General features: G+C 38.1%; 1 protein-coding gene across 3 annotated transcripts in view; it reads left to right on the plus strand.

Annotated features, from left to right (window-relative positions):
* RalGPS (Ral GEF with PH domain and SH3 binding motif) overlaps nucleotides 1–26,124 on the plus strand; it is a 605,207-nt gene that overhangs the window by 510,707 nt on the left and 68,376 nt on the right. For all 3 annotated transcript variants that reach the window (XM_067146666.2, XM_068227553.1, XM_067146665.2), the window contains 4 exons: nucleotides 1,171–1,412; nucleotides 1,493–1,748; nucleotides 4,471–4,634; nucleotides 4,715–4,857. In XM_067146666.2, the coding sequence (XP_067002767.1) occupies nucleotides 1,171–1,412; nucleotides 1,493–1,748; nucleotides 4,471–4,634; nucleotides 4,715–4,857 (805 nt within the window). The remainder of the gene's footprint in view (nucleotides 1–1,170; nucleotides 1,413–1,492; nucleotides 1,749–4,470; nucleotides 4,635–4,714; nucleotides 4,858–26,124) is intronic.

A 26,124-nucleotide genomic window follows, 5' to 3' on the forward strand; every position in this document is an offset into this window, starting at 1 on the left:
AAATTATAGTAAAGAACATGCTTAGCACAGAGAATGATATATGATGCTATCCCAAACCCTGGTGGAATTGAAAAGGTCTCCATTAATAAGAACATGCTCCATGTTGGGAGGAGTGCTCATGCTTTGTATGTTCAAAGCTAAAGGAGAAACGTGAAGCATTGGGAGAGATTCTTTGCAAATAATAATAATAATAATAATAATAATAATAATAATAATAATAATAATAATAATAAGAGAAGGGCTGCTTTGTTGCTGAAAGAATTAGAAGAAAAGAAGCGGAGGGTGTTGGCAGAAGCTCAACAGTCATTGGTGGCTACGAAAAAATTTCTTCGCTGAAGCAGTAGTGGTAATAAATTTAAAAAAAAACTTAAAGTGAATTTAATTAGACTAAATTAAACTTCCAAGTTTTGAAATTTAATATGCACATTAATTGCTCATTTATTTTTTTGGATGTTAAGTTTGTAAAATGTATTTTAATATTACTGATACTTCCTTTATAATTTTGTTTTTTGTCATTGTGTGTCAAGGAAAAAACTGGTTTTTATGACTGGAAAACAGGGAAAGTCAGGGAATTTTAAAATCTGGATTTGGTGGACACCCTGTTTGAAGAGTTTGGCATCAGAAGATGTCATTTCAAAGAACTTACGCAAGTAAGACCTTGTAAAAGATTTTCAACAACAAAATTGACTCCGGCTCCATGGTTAAATGGTTAGCGTGCTGGCCTTTGGTCACTGGTTCGATTCCCGGCAGCGTCGAGAATTTTAACCATCACTGGTTAATTTCCCTAGCACGGGGGCTGGGTGTATGTGTTGTCTTCATCATCATTTCATCCTCATCACGACACGCAGGTCGCCTACGGGAGTCAAATCAAAAGACCTGCACCTGGCGAGTCGAACATGTCCTCCGACACTCCCGGCACTAAAAGCCATACGCCATTTCATTTAACTTGAATTCTGGGAGTATTTGAGGCAGACGGATTCAAGTAGGAGGGCAACAACACTGATTATTGTTCACATTTTGCAAAAATGGACAAGAGAACAGGATATTTTTTCTTCCAGTTACATTTTGTTGGGGCACCAGGACAAAAGTTTTAAAAACAGGACTGTCTCTGGTAAAACTCGTTTAATAACATGTTGACTGGCTGATAAATTGAACATTGGTTTGTTTCAGGCAGGAGAAGAGACACCAAATGGATGCTGTTTGGACAAGTCCCCTGTTAGTGAAGTGGATTCCCATGTGCCTATATTCAATGGTAACGATCTGCCACTGCTCAGCAAACCAGAGGCCATCAACGGAAAGCCCACTCGAGCGTACACGAAGCCGCGTAACCCCGCTCCCTCTTCGGAGCTTACTCGCAAGGTTTCGCACCCGTCGGCAGTAAAATGTCGTCCTCCATACTACGACAACTACGGGTGAGTGAGCTGCAGTGTAATGTTTTCATTCTGTCGGAAGTTTGGTCGTCCCAGTGCAAACTTTATGTTGTGTGCTGCAGATCTCTTCCCCATTGCATGTCGTCACAGAGCAAGTCTCAGAGTCTGCCTAGCAACGCCTCCATGAAGAGTTATGACTCGGTGGTGTTCGACCCGCTGCGGGTGTATCCCGAGGACTTCGCCAGTCAGCTCACCCTCCTGGATCTCCCGGTATTCCGGAATATCGGGCCAGAAGAATTGAGCAGCTGTGCGTGGAACAAGAAGAACAAGCTCACGGTCGCCCCTAATGTTGTTGCCTTTAGTCGCAGATTCAACCACGTGAGTACTGGCTTTGTGCATCATCATTCAGCATGAATTACCCTTTGCCAGCTCCCACTGGGTCGGGTACCTTTCTGTCTTCCTCTGCCTGCTCCTTAACTTTGTTCACTCCAGGCTCCTTCTTATTAGGCTGTTCTTGATCGAGTCTAACCAACTTCAGTCTGGATCTACCCTTATTGCTCTGCTGCCAGCAGACATTATTAGGTTAAGTTATATAACTGTAAGGTTCTTCAGTCTGCCAAAACTAATGTTGAATCAAGTAGCGAATATTTAAGAATAACTTGAATATTATATTTAAACGGTCCGCCTATTCAATCCGTATATAATTTGTTAAATCTAGTACATGTTTCTTCTCCTAAGGGACATCATCAGCTTGAATAAATCACACAATATATCAGATACAAAAATTACATTACTAGATTGGTAGGACAAATTAAAAACACCTTTATACACAAGAACATTTAAAAATAAATTATTGGCAAACTTTGTTAAAGTATCAAGTCATATAGTCAATAAAATTGGTGTGAATTCATTAAAATTCTTTATGACAAAGTTGGCGGAAACTAACATTTGTATTCATAAAATCATAAGATGAACATTGTTGTGAATAAAAACCTTTGATTTAAAATATTTCTTGATAAAAGATCCTAAAGATCTTTGATAGACCTTCTTTTAAATTGTATTTAAGAATGAACGCTTCAGGATTCCAATTCAACACGAGGCCAAAGCAGTAAAGTTATTTATAGAATTGAATAATATTCTGTTTTCTTGTTATTGGTTTCTGCTGAGACATGCGTCTATCTCTTAAGGATCTTAAGGATCTCTAGTTGATGATGTCCCTTAGGGGGAGAAATATGTACTAGATTTAATAAATTATATATGTATTGAATAGGCAGAGCATTTAAATATAATATTAAAGTTATTCTTAAATATTTGCTACTTGATTTTATAGTCAATACGGGTTTTTATCTAAAATGAAGCTGTTAAAGCTAATCATCATCATCATTTCCCCTTATCCAGCTCCTGCCGGATCGGGGTATTTATGGCACTTCTCCATCTTCCTCTTTCCTTCCACCATTCCTCTTCCACGATGTTGTCCCAGTCTAAATTTCATCTTGTTTTATATAATTCAATCCACCTTGTTCTAGGTCTTCCTCTTGCTCTCTTGCCTTTGCACTTTGCCTTCAGCATCTGTCTTGGAATTCTATTCCCCTCCATCCTCTATACATGACCAAACCACCTTAGTTAATTCTTTTCAATTCTCTCATTTAGCTTTTCTCTCCCAACTTCCTTCCTAACATCTTCATTTCTCACTCTGTCTTTCCTTGTCTTTCCTGTGATACTTCTTAGGAATTTCATCTCGCTGGCTTGTATTCTACTCTCTGGCTTGCTAGTCAAAGTCCAAGTCTCAGCTGCATAAGTCAGTATGGGTACATAGTACATTTTGTACATTATCACTTTGCTTTTCCTTTTCCTTGGTACTTCTTTGCTCCAAACTTGTCGTCTTACACTTTGGTAGAATGCATTACCCTGCTGCTAATCTCCATGTCCACCCTAGCATTTTGCATTAATTCACTTCTTAGGTATTTAAAGCTGTCCACAATTTCCAGACTCCAATTTTCACAGTGCCCTTTCCTTGCCTTTCCCCTCTCAACATCACCATAGTCTTGCTTTTCTCTGTACTGATATTGAGTACTAAATTTCTGAACTATCTGAAAGAGAAAATGTATGGTAACAGTATTACTGTATACTCGAATAAGAAACAACTAATTAAAATGTAATTTAATTAAGTTGTTTGTTTTTGTGTGAGAACGGGGATTCTGGGAGGGTTATCCTGCATTTTGATTTTTGTGAATTTCATCACCTTTTTTTGTTAACCCTACAACTGCCATTGCTATACTCTGTAGTCACCATCATTATCATTTTCCAGCTCTAGTTTTCTGGATGTGGTGTACAAGTGCTTGCTTTGCATTAATGCTGAAAGTGTAGTTGTTTAGGAAGAGGAAAAAAAAACAAAAAAACATGGCACAACAGCCCCAAAGGGCCATGGCCTACCAAGTGACTGCTGCTCAGCCCAAAAGTATTTTATAAAATCAGTAAATATTATTAGAAACCATAATATATGCACCATTTTGATCAGAAACAGTTGTTTCACAATAAAAAGACATATAAAAAATGAAATTATTAGAACTAATGATTTTTTATAGAAAGGAAACTTTTTGTTGGTTTGAAGTTTTTATCCTGAAAATACAAAGTGGAATTGCACAAAAATATCATAACAAAAAAGAAAAAGAAATATACAAAATGTTCCTCATACAATGCTGAAATAAGCCTGAAAGTTTCAAGAAAATCTGCATTTTATTAGCTAATTAATTAACTAACAGTGAAGAAAACACACATATACTGAGGATCTCAAAAAGCGATCCTGGCAAAGTGAGCCACTTTTAGCAATCCTTGGCACTTCTTGGTTAAGAAGGAAGCCGTACTTACCATTGTCAACTCAGTTAAATGTAACTTAAGAGCTTGTCATTTATGTATTTATTTTCTTCCTTCTTTCTGACAGACCTATTGTGCTGCCTGGTCCATGCGTCTTCTTTATCCTCAAGTATTGTCTTATGTTACCTGTTTCTATCTCTATTTCTACCTTGTTAATTACATAATAAAGTTAATGTAGAATTCGTCACTGTTTTGGTCTGAACAGACTGTGGATCTCTGCTTCCAGGTTAGCTTTTGGACGGTACAAGAAGTACTGAATGGTTCCACTGCCAAGCATCGAGGCGAAATCTTGAGCCATTTCATCAGAATTGCTAAGAAGTTGTATGACTTAAATAATTTGCACTCTCTGTTCGCCATCATCTCCGCCTTACAGAGTGCATCTGTTTACAGGTAAATTAGGAGGTTATTAGTTTCTTGTCTTCAGCCATCTACTAGAAAGCTGTCTAACTGGAATATGCTCTCTGATGTAGGTTAACCAAGACCTGGGGGTGTATCAGCAAGAAGGACAAGCAGACCTTCGACAAGTTAGCCGAAGTGTTCTCGGACAAGAACAACTGGAGCCACTTACGGGACCATATGGAGAGCCTAAAACTACCTTGCATTCCATACTTGGGTTGGTATTCTTTGTCTACCTTGTTATATAACTCTAGCTCCCTTTCAGCCAACAACATGCTTCAAATGGACGTAGTTATGCATTCGTAGACTAAGCGCTAAGTTGCTCATTTCAGGCTTTTCCTGCATTCTGGTGGCCAAGACTTCAAACTTCAATATAAAAATAAGAAATGCCAACTTTCTTCAGTAAAATTTCCTGTAAAATATAAAAACCTAAGCGCCACACGATTTAAGTCCATTACTGTGTTTTGCATTTGAAGACCCAGTATCACCTTAAAAGGCAATCGTAGACCAACCGACTAAACATTCTGCAATTGTAGACCAAGGCTGTCACTTGGTCTATAAATGCTTTTGTTCTTAATGTTGATGCTTAGTTCTGGCGGGCTTTTGGTTTAAGGATGAAGGTTATTTTACTTAATACTGCATTAGGCATCTACATTATTTAGCAGCTGCAGTATTCACAAATCTCCTAGTAAGCTCTATACATGCTTCTTTCAAGAGGAAAGATGTTAGAAGCATTAGGAATAACTGTTATGAAAATGGTAAGATAGATTTTTCATATTCCCATCAAAACGGATAGAATGGTAAGGTTTGTAATTGGATATTTAACGTTTTTCAATTTCTATTTTATGCATTTCCACAAGATCTGCCTTCTAACAAAGAGTATGCTGAACACCGCATTCAAGAACTAATCCTGCACAACACTTTCAAACCAAATTTCTTATATCTACTGAACGTGACGGAGGTGTTTCTGACTTACATAATCAATTTGATCGACCTAAAACGGACATGATTCACTGTGAAAGTAATACGTTTTCACCTTCATTCAACCAGGACCTTCTGCCTTGTGATATTTCACTTCCAGTTGGAAAACAATGTGTAAATGGTTCGCCTGAAGTCGTCACATTTGATGATTTAATGTAAAATTTGAGTGCCGGTTAATAGTTCCGACAGAATAGCAGCTCAGGAATCTGTTGAAATGGAAGTGTCCGACCCTGAGTTGAATGAATTGATAGAAACAAAATTAGGGAATGCTGGGGAAACAAGCCACTCTGGCGAAGATGTACGTGTGTTAAAAGAAGTGTTTTCTAATGAAAAGCCTCTGAAAGACTGTAATGATATTCCGCGCTTGTACCGCAAGTGTTCAGATAACAGTATTCTGTCAAACAAGATTTCTATTATAAATGAAATATTTCCCAGCACATCAGGAAATATTTTATGCCAAAATTGTGACAAAATACTGGAAACTGACACCTGCAATAATTTCGCCCCGCAAGGAGACCCTGGGACATCAGATGTGGAGATGGAATTGGTCACTAACAGTGCTATTTCAGATGTTCGACCAAGAAAAGGAAGAAAGCGAACATTTTGAGATCAAACGCGACAAATTAAGACAAGAAAGGTGAATACCAATCAAGATTACATCAATAGTAGGGGGATGGTCACATTTGGTAAAGAATTTCTGAATTACGAATTTAATTGCAGGCTCAAATGCCACGAATTAGTTACAGTGGAGGAGAGACGAGTGATACTAATTTTCATAAATCTGACTTATGAAGCTACATGCCAACTCATAGCAGGGATAGTTAAAGAGGTCAGTATTAAGCGGAAGAAAGCAGTAGGATCTGAGGAGCGGAATGCGTCTAGAGAGTACTTTTTGTGCAATAGAAAAGTGCGTAAAGCAAAATTTTTACAAACGTTATGAGTGTCGAGTTGCGTTGTTTACAAGGCTTTAAAAAATGAAGCGATGTGAAATCGTGGATGGGAGAGGGAGTGCTGGAGGACATAATAAACTACCAGAAGCTAAAGTCCGTGAAGTATGTGAACACATTTCAAAATTTCCAAAGTATAGATCACATTATTGTCGCTCACAAACAAACGCAGAGTATTTAAGTCCAGGTACTTCTCTCAGTGTGATGTATGGTCTCTATTGTGACAACTATGCAAATCCTGTTTCTTTAGCATTATATAAAAATATTTCTAACTAAGTTCAACCTAAAGTGTGAAACACTAAAAAAGACACATGCAATACATGTGATGTTCTTACTATGAGGATAGAGAATTCATCGGGATTGCATTCTTCAGTAGCGAAAGAAGAACATGAGTCATTTAGAGGAAGTAAACCTTGCAAGGAATCTATGAAGCAGAATTTCATGCAGGCTAAAAACGACATGTCAAGAGAAACTGAATGCATTTTGTTCAATTTGGAAAAGCCATTGTCACTCCCAAGAATACCAACAAATACAGTGTATTATAAACGCCAACTTTGGTTGAATACCTGCGGCATTCATGATTCTAAGGGCAAAGAATCTTGTTACATATGGGTGGAAGTAGATGCTGGAAGAGGAGCCCAGGAAATTGGATCGTGTTTAAGAAAACACACACTGGCTCTTGTATCACCAGAACACATTTGACACTCTGGTCAGATTCATGCGGGGGCCAGAATCTAAATATAAAAATAGCTTTGTTGCTGAAACTAATCTAGAACAACATCCTAGCCTACTGACTGTCCCACAATGCTTTCTAGTTCCTGGGCACTGTTTCCTGAAAAATGACTCGGACTTTGGTGATATAGAGTCTGCATTGAAGTTCCAGCAACATCTATATGTACCGGAAGATTACATTAAAATAATGTTTTGCAGAAAGAGAAATCCTTTACAAGCCTTTCAAATGGTAGAGGATTTTGTAGGTACATCGGCAATAGATGGCGCGACCGCCAACAGGAATAAAAGCGTTGAGGGTGAAAAGGTAAACTGGTTACTGTTCAAGGAAATTCAGCACAAGAAATCAGAGCCTCTGTCAGTGTTTTTGAAAAGTGATCTAAGGCAGGAAAACTACACGGAAATAAACATTGGAAAAAGGACTGGTCGAAAATCTGTCAGTGACAGCCTACATTTCTCAAGAAAACTGCTTAAACTGTGGCCTGGAGGAAAACCAATAAGCTCAGAAAAATTACGTGATCTGAAGTCCATGTTTCACTTAGTCCTTAAAGACTGCTTGGAGTTTTATCAATAGTTAGTTAGTTCTCCTACCGTAGCTGATGATATCGGAGGTTATCACGAAAGCCTGATTTCGAAATAACTCGTGAAGTCGCTTGAGAAGGTGCACTTTACTCTTTTCCTTACGTTGATTTTACTATTATAATGTGCATCATTTAGTTTGAAGTTCATACACTATAATGAACATGGGAATGGTTGTTCATAAAAAGAGTTATTATTGACTATAGAATGCAATATATTATCAGTATCATACTCTGATATCGTGTTTGTCAGTTCTTTCGTGTAGAAATGTTTTGCTAGTTTTGTATTAATTTGTTTCGCATTTGTAGACCAAACGCCACCTGATGCTGCTTGGACTCTGATTGCATTATAGAAATTTTGAAATAACTTGTAGACTAAGGCACTTTTTTATCAAAATAAAATACTCAAATAGGATTTTTGCTTATATTATTTTGGAAAAACAAAATATGGTGCTACATAAATATAATAAGATTTGATTTATAGAAAAATGCACGAGGTAGATAGTGTTTCTTTAAGCATTCGCAAAGACGCCGTTTTCTCGAAACCGAGTTACTACAAATGCATAACACCGTTGACAACAAATAAATTGAAGCCTAGAGGATAATATATAGCCTGTACGCCATGTTATCATTTGGATGGTGTTATGCAATGATAGACCAAGCGACAAAATTCTTGTTTCGAGTAGTACGGAAATGAAACTAGTAAATCAAGAAGCGGACACCAGTGTCGTGAAGATGGCAATATGTCGCGAGTTAACAGAGTTTCAATTTGGGATGATCATGACGCTTGGGTCATCGCATTGCGGAGATTACATGCGAATTCCTTCATCTAATTGGGTTTGTAACTTAATTTTTTCTTTGATCGAGACATGTGCTCTAGGAACTTCCATATTGAAGCATGATAAGTAGAAATGAACTTGTGTAGTCTTGCAGCATTTGTAGTTCTTTGCATACCATTCAAAACGTGGTTGTGAACATTCCACACTTGTGGACCAACACGACATCTTTTACCTCTACATTTGAAGTAAGGTCGACAACTTCCTCGCGGGTTTCATCTATTATCATATCAAATATTTTGTGTATGTCCAAGGAACAAATGGTAAAGCTAACAGATATCTGACAGAACTCCATATGTATTTGTTTTCCACATACAAAGTTTTAAAATTTCTATGTGTAACTGCATTTATCCATACTGAAGGCATATAATGGAATAGACAACCGAGAACTGAAGTATGTGTGAAAATATGTTTGATTGTGTTCATGGCAGCTACCTCAAAACATTGAACATTGCTCACGTCAGTAGGTATAACCTTAAATTGCCCTGCACGTTACCCCCCTGGGTGGTGCTAAACGATCAATAGTGATCAAGCAGTCGGACTATCTTTGAGATCTCCTGGCTTTCAAACATAAGAATGAAAAAACATAATGCAAAAGGTTATTTTCAGAACCAACAAGCTAACAGAAAGTGTATAGGACCTTCACTCAGAATTTATCATCTAAATGTAGAAGGCATAAGTAAATCCAAGTTCCAATATTTATCAAAATTCTTATGTGAAAAAATTGATGTGGTTGTCATTCAGGAAACTCATATTGCAGATGAAGACCAGATGCGATTAAGAGGGCAAATACCAGGATAAGATATAATCAGTGCAACATACCACTATGCATATTGTGGCCTTTTCAAGGCATGTGTGGCGGTGCTCCTCTTGATCAACTGTTGCTCTGGCTGCTCCTGCAAATAAAAACATCAAAAATACCTACCGCTCACGTAGACTCTCTCTCCTTGGGCATGGTAACGTCCGTCAGCTTTCCTCGAGGTTGTCGGGCCACACAAAATGGGGGTGAGGAAGTAAAATAACTGTACCCAAGACTGAATTGAAATTAAATGATCAAAAAAAAATTTATTAACCAAAAAATAATTTGCAACGAAAAAAAAGTAAATTTTAAACGAAGTGAAATCAAAATGGATTTCAAGAATAATAACAGGAAGTAACAAACTCAAAATCTTCCCAAACCATCTGCCTCACGTAAACTTTGGATGACGGTCACAAATAAAATAAATAAACGTCACCATGAACATATAATTTCTATGTCGATAGACGCTACTATAGACGAAACCAGTGGTGTACCAAAACTCACCTGTCAAAGAAAATATCTCAGATTTGCAATCTAACTGAAAAGTATTGGGATTTATATAAATTATTAAATAATTAATTAAATAATCTGAGATCACTAATGGGTGTCTTAAATTCACAAATCCAGACTTATCAATCTGCCAGTTTACCCAACTGTTAACAACCAATATTAAGTCAAACAAAATAAGAAAGAAAGATAGAAAAACCCATGAACACACATCTCCTTATATAAAAAATATCACTTTTAAATTATATAAACTTTGCCCCATAAAATAACTAGTGGCTGAACAAAAATAAACACAAAAACTGTGCTTCAAAATAGAATGAAATTAACTATGCCATTAATTATTCTGCCATGATACAGTTTACATTTTCCTCACTGTGATAGTTCTGGACATTCACAACAAAAATAAAAATGTTAGGCTATGTGCCTCAGTCTTTACATTAATCAAATGAACTCTCCTTTATACACACTTTAATCTTACTTGCTGCTGTCTTACACTTTATTGAGAATACCCAAAATGTGTTACTTTAATAGTTGATGGAGGCAGATTCCATCTAATTGAACCAAATATGCGGCTTTGTTCACATAACCTTTTATTAAAGGTTGGTTCATTTGCATAAATTTAACCTGTAGTGGCATCTAATTTTATTTATTTATGGTGCCTTCATGTGTGCATAAGGAACCTGCTGTAATTGATTTTGACTGTGAATACTAGGTGGTCCTATTAACCTAACCCTTGAAAATTTAATTTACAAAATATACACGGCACTGTAAAACATAGTGCTCAAACAAAAAAAAAAAAAAAAAAAAGAAATCAAAATACCAAATAACCTAACTACACCTACACTCAAATTTACAAAATACAACCAATATCCACGTACCTTTGGCGTCTACACTTTAAAACACGGTAAAAAAAAAAATCAAGAATTTTTTTTTAAAAAATAACCAAAACAGGAAAGTAAAATAAAAGGAACAAATCTCAAAAATAACGTGATCAACGCCTACATCGAAAAATTTTAAAAAAATACGCAATTCCAAAAATACAAAACTTTGCTGACAAGAACAAACTTCCTACACGCTGAGGTGCATCTGGCGGCAATCCGATAACTCAAAACGTAATGTCTGAAACTGATATTCTCGAATTCAAAGAAAATGAAAAAGAAAATCCACATCACAATGATCAGAATATAACTTTCCAAAATTATTCATTGCTAGTCCGCTCTGCTTCATGTCTCAACTCGGCCCATATAGAAATATCTCCGAGCGTTACGTCATCGCTGGTCATATTTGCGTACTTAAACCTTCCGCCTATAACTGTCATACGGATACTGCCGTAAACTTAAACTCAATATTTCTTGAACTGCTTAAAATTCAATTCCCATATTATCACATTATTATTTCTTTTTAACGTAGCATTTGTATATCAACATATGGACGACATGGTCCTCAAGACTCTTCTTTCCATCTCATAACTATTACCATCAGGGATACTATTTCTTATTTATTCTCATACTTCGATCTTTTATTTCTCTTCCACAAGTTGCCATGTATATCAGAGCTGGACGGCAATGATTCTTCATTTTATAACCGAAATATAACAAAACACGATTGCCTGCCAAACATACTCACGAGAAAAATCATGCATTTGAAAACGTACACCATCACAACAAGGAAAAGAAATCCAAAAACTCGTCGTCTAACTATGATCACGCAAGGTAAAAATAAATCAGATACGCTCCAAATTACACATCATGATACGACGGCTCTCCGAATGAAATCACTTCGGCTAACTTAAAATGACTTGACAACAATCCATAAAACAAAACAAAAAAATATTATTATTATTATTATTATTATTATTATTATTATTATTATTATTATTATTATTATTATTATTATAAGGCCTCGAAATAATCTGAACATGAAATACCTAATGTAAAGTAAAAAAAATGATCCATAAGTCATCACCATAAAACAACATGTCATTTGATGATTCAAATAATATTGACAAGAACTTCAAAAGAGTATAAAATTATTATTATTATTATTATTATTGTTATTATTATTTTGATTTATCGAGCCCTTGACATTTACATCCCGAATCGTTAGATGTAATTGCCCTGGTCTCTCTATAAAAATGACAGTGAACGCAACTATGCTACCTCCGGTAAGTGACATTTTTCCTATATACAACATACATGAAATTATTAACCTAAACGGACCACGAATTATTCACGTCATTGTTATTTACATACTACATAAATACAACATGCTCTTTACCTTTTATGTGCTGACAGGTGGGCTGCATCCTCATTAGCCCCCGTTACATCGTGTTTAATCCATCTTCCACATCTTGCTGGGATTACATGATATTTCACACACACGAGTTGGAATCATTTTAATTATGTAGCACTCGCAAATCAGTTGAAACACATGAACTCTTGAAGCTTATACTATAATATAATTTACACAATATAAAAGAATTAGCAAACATAGAGTTGGATTTTCATTGCCAGAAACAGAACTACCTCGCTGCCTATGTCCTTTTCACCTGGTCTGCAAAGCTTCCTCCCTGCATTGGTTGTTCTAGGGATTAAATGTCATTCACCTGGCTCGGAAATAGAATGTGTACGTCCAGTCCTTTTCCCCATTACATTCCTAAGTAACCAAGTCTCACCTTCAAATTAGCACGACTAGTACTGGCTCCAAGTGTCCCAAATGAACAGTAAATTTTTATACAATATAAAATCTAATTGCGATGTTTTACTGGTCATGCACAGAGGAAAACTATGAAAAAAAATTTGTTGTCCTTCAGAATGTAATGACTTTTCCACTCAATTTCTTACTGCATAGGTTACGTGTGAGCTAGGAAAGTGTTGGGAGCCTAAATGTTCTGAAAAATACCATAATTCATCTGCATCCTCCGTGAGCTTAACACGTTAAAATGTCCATTTCTAAGACATCATAGTAGGAAAAATGTATCAGAATGTACTAAGTGTCCACAACATTTTATATAACCTGGTCTCGAAATATTATAAGAGTTCTCCAAAGTCCATCACCTGATTCAACTCACTGATCGCACACTAAACGGTGACTGATCAATAGTGGATTTAGTTACCCTCTGCGCTGCACGTCTTAAAGACTAGACCGTAAGCTCTCAAAATTCAACCAAGACTGGATGTTCGGCAAAGTGTCCCCAACAGTTTTGTAAATTCAGTAGGCTCCGCCTTCCAAGTACTCCAACTGGAGGGATTAATTTTCCAGCTGTCCGTAGATTTAATATTCAGTAAATACACTCAGATGTTCCTAAAAATTGGTGTGGTTGTTACGTAGCATTCAAATACCAAAAATGATCGTTCATTTTTATACACGCTACCCCGCATCACTGGGATTATTTTGTGATCGCGATATGGCATCTTCCCGCCATGTGACTCAGTCCTCTGAGTGAAACCATTTTTCTAAACAACAGACTTTAATGCAGATAACTTATTATTTATGAGATAATTAATCACATATCCACACAAACGATTCCTCAAATTTTATTCCCAGATTGGAACACAGTATACTGTATTTCTACTTCTCTCGTCACCAAATCATGAAAAACTAGATAAATATTCTCGCTGGAACAGGGCGGTTTAATTTTGGAATTTTCTGATTGGCTGAAATTTGCCGCCGTGTTCACACTCGGACTCAACCACTTTTCGCAGAGGGGTGACAGGTATACTCTCTGTCTCTCTTACACAAATAAGGAGTGGCACATTCCGATGTCTCCTTTCTCGTGGAAAAGCTTACTGGTAAGTTTCGCAGCAGTCGGCATCATAAAGTTTATTGCAAAATGCTTTTAGCCAAATATATTTCCGGTACGTGATTTTAAAGAATTTCTGGGGATATATTTCCAGCCTGTGTGGTCTCTGTGTGGGACTTTGTGAAATTACTGCCTCTGACTTGCTATCTGGTGTATTCACATATATGAATTTCATAATTTAATTAATTCCTCCATTCGGCTATTCGCCTTATGGGTGCAATATGGTGTAGCGACCTATGTGTAGAGTACCATTGATAATGTTCCACTGTTAAGAGCTAACATCGATGACAACATTTATAGAGTTGTCATAAAGATTGGTGGGGTTGCTGTTACTAACGTTTATAAGCCTCCAGTCTCTACATGGCCACTTCAAGTGCAAGACCATCCTGCTGTCTATACAGGCGATTTTAATAGCAGTCGTGAGGAATGGAAGTATGCTACTACTGATGTCATTAGAGAAAATCTCATGAGTTGGGCTAAGGAACATAACATTCATCTTGTGTTTGATGCGGAAGATAGAGGCACATTTAGATCAGCTGCATGGAAACAGGAATATAGCCCGGACCTAGTTTTTGTATCCAGTTACAACTATCGGCCTTTGTGTGCTACGTGGAAAGTTCTTCCAGCTTTTCTGCATAGTCAGCACTGCCCAGTTTATCTTGAAATTGGAATACAGATTCCTCTCGTGACTTCATATCCTTGCCCACGCTGGAACTTAAAAAAAAAAAAAAAAAATCAGACTGGAAAGCTTTCTCAGAAGAACTAGGTAAATGTGTCCGATGGTTACCCCCCAACAAGTGACAATTATGGGAGATTTGTAGGAGCTGTAATTGCCATAGCCAAAAAATACATTCCAAGAGGTTTCAGGAAGGAATATGTTCCTGGATGGAGTGAAACAAGTGAAAAGCTGTACCAAGAGTTCTTGGCTAGTGGTGAACACGAAATTGCAGAAGAATTACTTAACACTCGGAAGGAAAAGTGGGTTGAAACTATGGAATCTATTAAGTTTAGTAAATTCAGCAGAAAAACTTGGTCACTCCTCAGAAAACTTGAACGAGGTACCCTAATCCCCTGTGGTAGTCGAACTGTCACTCCAAAAATGGTTGCTACCCATGTAGTTTCTATGTCTCAAACAGCTAGAGACAGAAAACACACAAGATATACCAACCTAAAAGCCACAGGTAATCCTGGTTAAGAATATACTACACCCTTCACCACCAAGGACATTGACACAGCTCTCAAAAGTCATAAGTTATGAATTTCATTATGGTCCGTATTGACAATTGATCACTATCAAAGGGTAGGAAGGGTCCACCTATTCAATACCATTAGCTTGTATATTGTCTTATAAAACTGGGACTGGTTTCAACCCCATATATATCGGGTCATCTTCAGCTACGCTCCAATTCAAAGACATAAGCACACATATAACCAATAATAATTTAATAATTTAAGTAATAATTTAAATCAAAAACGTAGTGTCAAAGTACAACATTCGAACACAGACACAATACATAATTTCCACCCACCTATCATTAACTGACGTAACACTGAATAAAGAAGAATCCAAAATGTTGAGTAGGAACCCAGAACACAACTGGCCAAACAACGTCATTACAACAGTAACAGAATCAGAATTAGCAGTTACGAAACTTCCTAGTGATCAACAAGATGAGGTTAGTTTCGAAGTTAGGAAGAAGTTAAATACAGTAATATTATTAAACTACGTAATACCAATTCTCAGACAAATCAGCCAACACCATTAATTCAGTTTTGAAGCTTAACAGGTGGCCAGAGCTGGAACGACCGGCCACGAGCTCAGTAGCTGTTGTAACATGGGTCAAAAATTTGTAAGAGTTTTTATAAGGAAACGGAACAAGGTAAAATTATTTTGTTTTTATAGTGCACGGTAGTCTGTGATACACGTTTCATTAGTGTAAAAGCATTTCAAAAAGAAATGCAATATAGTTATAAAATGGTAGTTAAAATAACGAATCTCCATATAAAATTGAGCTCTGAAGCGCGGTTTTCCTAAACTTGTTTTAAGTCAAGATGGTGTTCAAATTAGAAGCAAACTATACCGTAGGGAAGTTTATATTTTTCTCTAAGGGGCTACTTCAACATACTTTAAAATTATTGATTATTTATATATTTAATCGTGATTTTAATAAAGCTCTGCTTATTGACATGAGTGTTGGCCGAATTCTAGTGCTGGTAGTTCAGCCAGTTTCCGTCAGATGCCGCAGTGTCACAAAGTCTTGTCCTTGAAGAGGTATGATAACAGATTAGCTCTTACCCATGCAGGGATGTGGTGAGTGAGCTGCTATCAGTCGCTTCCTCACTCTTGCTTCATAACATGCGGCAGTGGACACGCTGACAATACTTTGTTACTTGCTAGTTGTGTTATGACCATTCAATAGAAAGTAAAGTCACCTCCGTACAGGCCATGAAGGCCCTTGTAGGAGTGGAAGGTAGAGGCTTCCACCATTGTTAACCTCAGCACGTGATGGGGCAGAGTGGTTAGCTCTACGCCCGGCTGCCTTTGCCCCCAGGAATTAACCTGGTACTCATTTTTGGTGTAGGCTGAGTGAACCTCAGGGCCATATACACCTCCGGAAGTGGAAATCTTGTTTCTTAAATTTTACGACTTCCTGACGGGGATTCGAACCCACATCCTTCCGGGCGAACCGAGCACGCCTTTACCGCCTCGGTCAGGCAGCTCCTACGACCTTTCAGTAGCACGTTATATTCTGTCGTGTTCTATTATACCGTGGTACTATGATTAGTGGAATTTTTAATCCACTGTCGGCAGCCCTGAAGATGATTTTCCGTGGTTTCCCATTTTCACAGCAGGCAAATGCTGGGGCTGTACCTTAATTAAGGCCGCTTCCAACTCCTAGGCCTTTCCTATCCCATCATCGCCATAAGACCTATCTGCGTCGGTGCGACGTAAATCCACTAACAAAAAAAATTAACATTCATAGACCTTATTCTTTAAAACACGTCGAATATATGACAAATATGTTAGTGAAGAAAACCATGAAATTGCGAATGAACTTATCTGAGGTAGGTGTTATCCGACTTTATTGAATTTTCTTTGTTATATTAGTGACGCAATGATGCTTACTATTAAAACTAAGACAATTAACTTATTTTTATTGGTAATTGTAGGTCGGAGGTGAATCATCATTTCGAATAAACTACAACATATCTCACTAAAAGAATGGCTAAATGGCGTAACGTTACAGAAAGAGATGCAGCAATGGTTGAAAATCCGCATACTGAATAGTAGTTGCTTACTAATATTTCTGTATTATCTCTGTGTGTATACATTTATAAAACTATTTTAAGGTTTAATAGAATAAGAATAAAAATGGAATTAATTGCTATAAATATATGTTGTTCCTCTTTCAGTTGTAGCCTATTACAATATGGGCAGTGGCGGTTCTAGATACTTAAAACTGTGGTGGGGGGTGGGGGGGGGGGGAAGGGCGGCTGTTTGGAATTGAGTGTCTTGGTAACAGAATTCAAAAGAAAAGTAACCATGTTTATGAAAATACAATGAGCAATATTAGCACAACCATTAACATGTTTATTTCAAATACATTATATCTGTAAATTATCAATTTCTTTATTAATCAAGGAATTTTAAAATAATTATTTCACTAAAACTGAGGCCCCACCCCGCCAGGGCTAGAATCGCCTCTGGATATGGGTTTAAATATACGTTTGTTACTAGTGTCCACGGTAACTCACCGCTGCACTGCTTCCCTTGCTCTCGATACAAGGCTTGGAGGCGGACCTCCCCTGTTTCTGCATTACAACCCTTCTTGAGGCTCCGTGCATGTGTCACTGTTTGTAATTCCCATTACAGCTGGGACAGATAGAATGCAACCGTTTCGGGAACACAATCGTTGTTGAATGAAACAGTTACAAGAATATAACCATTTTTTCAGTTACAGTGCGGTGGTGGTGGTGGTGGTGATTATTGTTTTAAAAGGAAGTACAAGTAGGCAACCATCCTCTATAGAACTCTAATCAGAGAGGAAAAAATGGAAGGGATCCGACTCTTCGAAAAATGAAGTTATCGGCCAAGGAGAGACAAGGGCCACGAAGGGCGTGAAAATGAAAGACTCCATAGTCCTCCTTACGTAATACCGTCGGGGTAGGAAAAGAACAAGAGTTGACCAAATGTGGTCGGATAGGATAGATGAGAGAAGAGAATATCGTCTACTGCAGCTGGTTATTCAAGGGAAGATACAAGGCAAAAGAAGACCAGGAAAAAGGCGCATTCCTTGGGTTGATAATTTGAAAACTTGGTTCAACTGTTCCACTACTGAGCAACATCCAAAGCAAGAATCTCTATGATGGTAGCCGATCTTCTGAAAGGAGATGACCCGAGCTCGATAGCTGCAGTCGCTTAAATGCGGCCAGTATCCAGTATTCGGGAGATAGTAGGTTCGAACCCCACTGTCGGCAGCCCTGAAAATGGTTTTCCGTGGTTTCCCATTTTCACACCAGGCAAATGCTGGGGCTGTACCTTAGTTAAGGCCACGGCCGCTTCCTTCCCACTCCTAGCCCTTCCCTATCCCATCGTCGCCATAAGACCTATCTGTGTCGGTGCGACGTAAAGCAAAAAAAAAGATAGGTCGTTCCGGAGAGCAGCGCTGCTATTGGCTAAAGCGCCTGACGTCACCGAGAGTGAGAGTTTTATACACTGTTTATATATTTCAGAACTGTTTGTTTCCAAGGATAAAAACTGTTATAAATTTGTAAGGCTTTTTTTTACTCAGGGTTATTGGAAAATTCCATTCTTGGTCGCGTTACAATCTTTATCATATGTCCAAAGTATCATTGTGTGACTAAAAAATGCGTAAATGAATTCACTTCTTTTATATCAGTTTGTATTTTCATTGGATAGAATTATATTATGTATCACTGACTGGCCGGTACAGGGAAAGACATGAGGCGGGGACGGGGTTGATGCATTACTTCATTTCAACATCGGAAACAGTGTCCGGCATGCTGGCCTTTGGTCACAGGGGTCCCGGGTTCAATTCCCGGGAGGGTCGGGAATTTTAACCATAATTGGTTAATTTCTCTGGCATGGGGGATGAATGTATGTGTCGTCTCCATCGTCATTTCATCCTCATCACGGCGCGCAGGTCGCCTACGGGAGTTAACTCAAAAGACCTGCATCTGGCGAGCCGAACTTGTCTTCGGACACTCCCGGCACTAAAAGCCATACGCCATTTCATTTATTTTTGTCGGAAACAGTACGTTATTTTGACTGTTGACGGTTGCCAGTTTTGCTCAGCACTAACCCATGCTCAATAATTTCCTGGAATGTTTCGCATTCCGTACAAATGTCAACACCATCAGCTCCGTGCAAGTACTGCATCACAACTTCCTGGTGACACACTATGTGACGCTGGAGGGTGAGAAGGGAATAGCTCGCTTGGCCTTGGCTTTTCTCACTGACATCTATGCACCAGCGATGTAACTATCAGTGGAGTTAGCTGTTGACAGCAACGAGACTAGTGGCGATATTTCGAAATAAAAGGTGAATCTAGAGCTGACTCCGGCCGCCTCTTAAAAAGAAAATTAATTGTAACGAAAGCCGACAAAGGTAACGTAACCATCGTCATGAATAAAGAGGAATACATTAATAAAACACACAACTTTTTTCCAACAAAACTTTCACCATTATCAAAAAAGATCCTACAACTAGAATTCAAAAAACAGTTGCTTAAAGCTCTAACTTTCCTCTTAAATGACAAAGAAACCACTGAATTAATCAATATGAACCCAGGTCTCCCTAAAGCTAGAACACAAAGATCCACAAAACTGACGTCCTTATGAGATCTATCATTAATTATAGACAGAGTCCTTTATATAAAATCTCACAGTACATACATCAGTTTTTAAAGAAAAATTACAGGTTTCTAACCAAGAAATCCATTAAAAACACAATAGAATTAGTCAAAAATCGTAAAAATTTTGAAGTTCCACCTAACCACACAATCCACTCTTTCAATATTAAAAAAAAAAAAGGAAACCAAAGATATAATATATGTACAATAATTTATTAAAGTATAATCAATTGTCCATACAAGGAATTTATGTCCATTCTGAAATTGGTTCTAAATAACAACTACTTCAGTTTTAATAATGTCATTTACCAACAGAATGGTTTAGCCATGGGATCGCCAACCTCAGGGATATTTTCAGAAATTTACTTAGATAATTTAGAATACACAAATATCTGAAACAAACCTGTATTCAATAATATCTGCTACTGGGCTCGCTATGTGGATGATGTTCTGGCTATATTAAATCAAGACCTTGGAATTGCAGCCAGTACCCTATCCAGTTTAAATGCTCTAGATCCGCATATCAGTTTTACACTGAAATCTGAATCCAAACAGAATCTAAATTGTTTAGATTTAAATATTACTAGACATCCCAACCGGCTATCTTATTGTATCTTTAGAAAACCAACTCAAACAGTTAGTACAATCCAAAATGATTCTCTCCATCCCCAATCCCATGACATGTCGTATGGCTTTTAGTGCCGGGATATCCCAGGACGGGTTCGGCTCGCCGGGTGCAGGTCTTTCTATTTGACGCCTATAGGCGACCTGCGCGTCATGATGAGGATGAAATGATGATGAGGACAACACATACACCCAGCCCCCGGGCCAATGGGATTAACCAATTAAGGTTAAAATTCCCGACCCGGCCAGGAATCGAACCCGGGATCCTCTGAACCGAAGGCCAGTACGCTGACCGTTCAGCCAACAAGTCGGACCCCAATCCCATAAAAAAGCAGCATACTTTTGTGTGGTAAATAGGGCATTCACCATCCTCTTATCCAAAAAAGACCCTCAAAATGAACTAAATATTATACAATCAATAGCTAAATCAAATGGGTATAATGCACAATTTATCAATAAAATCATCAACACAACTAAAAGATGTCAAATTTCTACTTTAAACAGAGAATCAGTAGACAAAAAACATATTCCTCCATCATCATCTTCATTTCCAGTTTCCAGCTTCCTGGATCGGGTTGTGAATCGAGGACCTTCATTGCTGTCTGTCTCTCCACCACTCTTCTCCTTTTTTAAGTACATCTTCTGGTTTTCTTCCCCTCTTCTCCATGCACGCCCACACCGAATCTGTCCACCTCTTTCAGGGTCTTCCTTGTGGTCTCTTTCCTGTTAACTTCTCTGATAAAGCTTTTTTTTGGCACTTGCTCTTCTACCATTCTCATCAAATGCCCATACCATTTTAGCTTTGTTGTTTCTATCCTGTCTTGAAGTTTCAAGATTTCTGTCCATTTCCTTATCTCTTCATTTCTAATTCTATCCTTTCTCGTCTTGCCCTGAATACCTCTTAGGAATTTCATCTTCGCTCCCTGTATTCTACTCTCCTCTCGTTTTGTTGGAGTCCACGAACCAACTGCATAGGTTAGTATGGGTTCATAATAGGTTGAATATAATGTATATATACATTTCTTCGGGACATCTTGGTTCCGCCTTCACGTTCAGCAATATAAACATATACCAAATTACTACTATTTTGAAGAAACATAACCAACAAATAGCATTTGAAACAAATAATAACGATTTTTCCAATTTCTTTAATACGCATACTATCAATCAAAGTAATAAGTTTTCTCAATCAGGCGTCTACAAACTGCAATGGAATAGCTGTGAAAGTACATATATAGGCCAAACAGGACATAATTTTTCAATAAGATCCATGGAACATGTCAATGCTTCAAGATACAATAATTTCTCTGCCATGGCACAACACATGACAGACTTAAAACATAATTTTACATCAATTGACCAAGATCTAAGCATATTAACCCTTTCACACTCAGCGCGCCGATCGATCGGCTTGAGAGGTTATGGCGAGAAAGCGCACGGCACCGATACATCGGTTCTGTCCTATTTAGGGATATTGGTCGTATGTGTGGCTGTTAAATCGTAACAGTTGATCGTGACACTACCTTAAAGTGTTGAATTTACGTTTTAGTCAACAGATATATCCACCAGCGCTACAAAATATTTTTATTTTCGGCAAATGAAATTTGTTAACGGTGAATGTTTATGTTCTGGTTATTGGAAGTTATTGCGTGGATATGTTTTGGTTGGCTTATGAATACAACAATTTGATCTTGCTATGAGTTTAGAGTTTATTTTGTTTCTTTGGTATATCGTGTGTTCGCTGTACTTCGCGAAGTATAATTTTACTCCTTTTCATAACTCTGTTGTTGCATGTGCTTGCGTCATCTTTTTATCGTAATGGCTAGGCCATATTCAAGGCCGAATGAGGCCGATATCCTTGAATTTTCAGATGATTTAGATAGTAATAATGACCTTCTTTTGCCTAAAGTGGTTCCTGTTATGTGGGAAATGACACAGTCACAGCTGCTCACCGACCGCAAGGACCTGATATCGATGACCGTTACATGTACAGTGAATAACTTTGTGCCATGCTTCATGAGTGAATTGCAGCACATACATCATATTGATATCGAATTATTCAGAATGAAATGTTCTTTCTTTCACGTCTAAAAGTAAAGAAGGAAGATGCAATAATGTCCGATTTTTCTGTCGTTGAAAACCATAATTTATTTCTTTAAATTTATTTTCGAAATTTAATATTTTGGGGGGGGCTTTACTAATAACAATACGTTCTAGATATATTCATTTCTGAAATGCTCATAGTTTCCTGTATTAGTGTGATTTATTTTATTTTAATGTGTGATAAACTGTTTACGTGTTGAATTTTTGTAATTTGGTTTGGAAAATCACAGAAATTACTTTGAGTGTCTTTGCGCAAACCCCTGCATACAGGCTGAGTGCCAAAGGGTTAAAAGTGGATAAGAAGGGCACCATGCTTGACATATTGGAAAACTGTTACATTCATTTAGAACAGTACTTTAACCCTAACCATAACATTAATGAAATAAATGAAAAATCTTATATTCTGTTCGATATAATCATTCCTATATATACAAAGTATAAACGGAACAAAGACACGTTAAGTCCACCAATCAGTTCAAACCTACCTACCAAACCCCCCCACACGCCCCTCCTCAAACATCCCTCCTCCAGCCATTGCCATCATAAGCTATACTCCTGCTCCCTCTCAACAATCAGTCTGGGGTTGGTATCTGTACCAGGTGCACACAACTTACGAAGAACTTAGGGGTGAGTGTCACATAACTATATATATTTACCGTATAATCTTGAATACTACCCGCCACCGAATAAGACCCGCACCCTGATTTTGAAAGAACAAAATTTTTTTTTTTTAAAGTGAAGTCAAAATTATTTACAATCTGTACTAACATACATCAAATGATTAGAAAATACAAATAAAAGTAAACAAACATTACCAGAACAATATCCGACGCGTTCATTCATCGTCATCATCAGTACCAACTTCGGAACTTTCACCACCATCACCTTCCCACAAAATGTCGTCATCGCTGCCATCCATAGCATTAGAAATGCTACATTTCCTGACGCTCTTCCGTATGAGGGCTCCAGGGATACGATTCCATTCCGTCAAAATCCACGAACACAGCAGCTGAACTTCCGGGTGCTGAATGCGACCAGTTGGCTTCAGTGTGTGATTATCACCCGCCATCCATTCTGTATAGAGCTGTCTCAAGGCTGCTTTAAATGGACTGTTCACGCAGACATCCAGCAGCTGTAGCATAGACGTCATCGTGCCCGGAATGATTGCTAGGTCGGTTTTCCCATCCTTGATATGTTTCTTCACAGTGTATGTTGTGTGGCCGCGGTATCAAGCAAGCTCTTTTGTCCCAATAATGCACCAGGGCGACGTTGCCAGACACACTTTACCCACTCTTCCATCCAGCCGGAGTTCTGAGATCTGACAATAACACCAGCGGGTAGATTTTTAGGAAGCATCTTTTGCTTGAGAACAATGTACGGCGGCAATTTGGTTCCGTCGGCGAGAATACACAACATTACCGTACACCGTTGTTTTTCATTACCACCTGTTCTAATGGTAACACTTTTTGCAAGTTGCTTTATGTCGCACCGACAGAGACAGGTCTTATGGCGATGATGGAACAGGAAGAAGCTAGGAGTGGGAAGGAACTGGCCGTGGACTTAATTAGGTACAGCCCCAGCATTTGCCTGGTGTGAAAATGGGAAACCACAGAAAACCATCTTCAGGGCTGCCGAGAGTGGGGTTCAAACCCACTATCTCCCGCACCCTTAACATTCACAGTCCTGTCCACTGGCATTTCAAAGTAGACTGGCGTCTGATCTGCATTGCCAATTTGGGAAAGCAAATATGCATTTTCCTTCCGCAACCGAATTATGTGACGCTGAAACGACAATAACTTCTCAGCGTAGGCACCAGGAAGACGCTGTGAAATTGAGGTACGCCTTCGTACGCTCAACCCATTTCTTTTATAAAAATTACAAACCCATCCTCGGCTTGCCTTAAACCCTTCCGTTGAAAGTTCCTTTGCGATCTCTAATGCCTTTAGCTGACACATTTCGGTTGACACACCATATCCCAATTCCCGCCTTTCTGTCACATTTCTGTCACATATTTATAAAGTTTTTTTTCAATTTCTGGAAACTGTACACTCAGTCCACGAAACGCTCTACGATCACCACTACATGTTAATAGCATTTTTCTTCTTTCTCCAATCGCGAATACATGACCCAGTATTTCCTACCGGCTGTACAATTTCCAATAATATCGGCTTCCTGAACTACTTTCAGTTTCTCACTCGCAGTAAAAGATCACAAATGCTTTGTGGAATTCATGTTGATACTCCGAAAACGTGCGTGAGACCGACAGCAAGCGCGGAAGTAGCGTGTACTGAGAATGGAGAGAACATTGTTGCCAAGCTGCGCTGGCGGTGATGCCCGATTTATGCGCATTCGGAAAGATAAATTTCCCAAAAATTTAAGTAAGACCCACACTCAATTTTGGAAGCGATATTTATGAAAAAACAGTGCGGGTGGTACTTGAGATTATACGGTATCTCGATCTTCTAACCTCCCTTCTTCTCTTAATAATTTACTTCAAATTATTTTCTTTTCAGACATTCACTCCAAAACCTATTCACCTTACAAATGTTTTCCCTTAAAGCTACATAAAAGTCACTACCCATATTACTACTGAACAAACATAACTTATAAATAAAGTTGCTCGTCTACACAGATAAGGATACCAACTCCCAGATCAACTCAAGAACATTTGACTGCTGTAAGAGCGACAAAATAGTTGGGCATTAACCACAGCAGTTTTGATGTGTCATTTAGTTTCAAGTTTGGATATGTTGTTCAGACTTTATTAATGTTTTAATTTAAGACTGTAAATTGTGACATACCAGTGTTTAAATTATTATTGGTTATATGTGTGCTTATATCTTCGAATTGGAGTGTATTTGAAGATGACCCAATATATATGGGGTTGAAACTAGTCCCAGTTTTATAAGGCAATATACAAGCTAATAGTTATTGAATAGGTGGACCCTTCCTACCCTTTGATAGAGATGTCAAAAGTGGTAAGGCACCAGGGTTTGACAGAATACATCCTGAATTCTTGATAAATTGTGGCAAACACGCTCGACTTTGGCTATCCAAGCTAGCCACTAATATTGTTAAGACTGGCAAGCTACCTCGTTTGTTTACATTAACAAAGATCGTTGCCACATTGAAGCCTGGGAAACCCAGTGACAGACCAGACAGCTATAGGCCTATTTCACTGTTAAGTGTATGCTACAAGTTAATTGAGAGACTTATCCTGAACAGAATCACCTCAAAAGTGCTTGAGGTAATTCCCATAGAACAAGCAGGATTCAGACCACAACGGAATTGCACGGACCAAGTACTCTCATTAACCACCTATGTTGAGGCAGGGTTCCAGAATCGCCAAAAAACATCTGTGGCATTCATAGACCTTGAGGCACCTTATGACATTGTTTGGAGAGAGGGTGTTACTTACAAACTACTTCAGGTCATCCCTTGTAAGACATTGGGTTGTCTTGTAAGCAACATGTTGAATGATATACATTTTCAGGTCATCATTGGCAGTGAAATCAGCAAGCCAAATAAATTAAACAATGGACTTCCTCAAGGATCAGTGCTTGCCCCACTCTTGTTCAGCCTGTATATATCAGATTTACCCTCCACAAAATCCAGGAAGTTTGGATATGCTGATGATTTGACAATTGCTGCTAGAGATCCATGTTTTGAGAGAACAGAAGAGATGGTGACAAATGGTCTCTTTGT

The sequence above is a fragment of the Anabrus simplex genome, chromosome 1, assembly GCF_040414725.1.
Source record: "Anabrus simplex isolate iqAnaSimp1 chromosome 1, ASM4041472v1, whole genome shotgun sequence".
Lineage (NCBI taxonomy): Eukaryota > Metazoa > Arthropoda > Insecta > Orthoptera > Tettigoniidae > Anabrus > Anabrus simplex.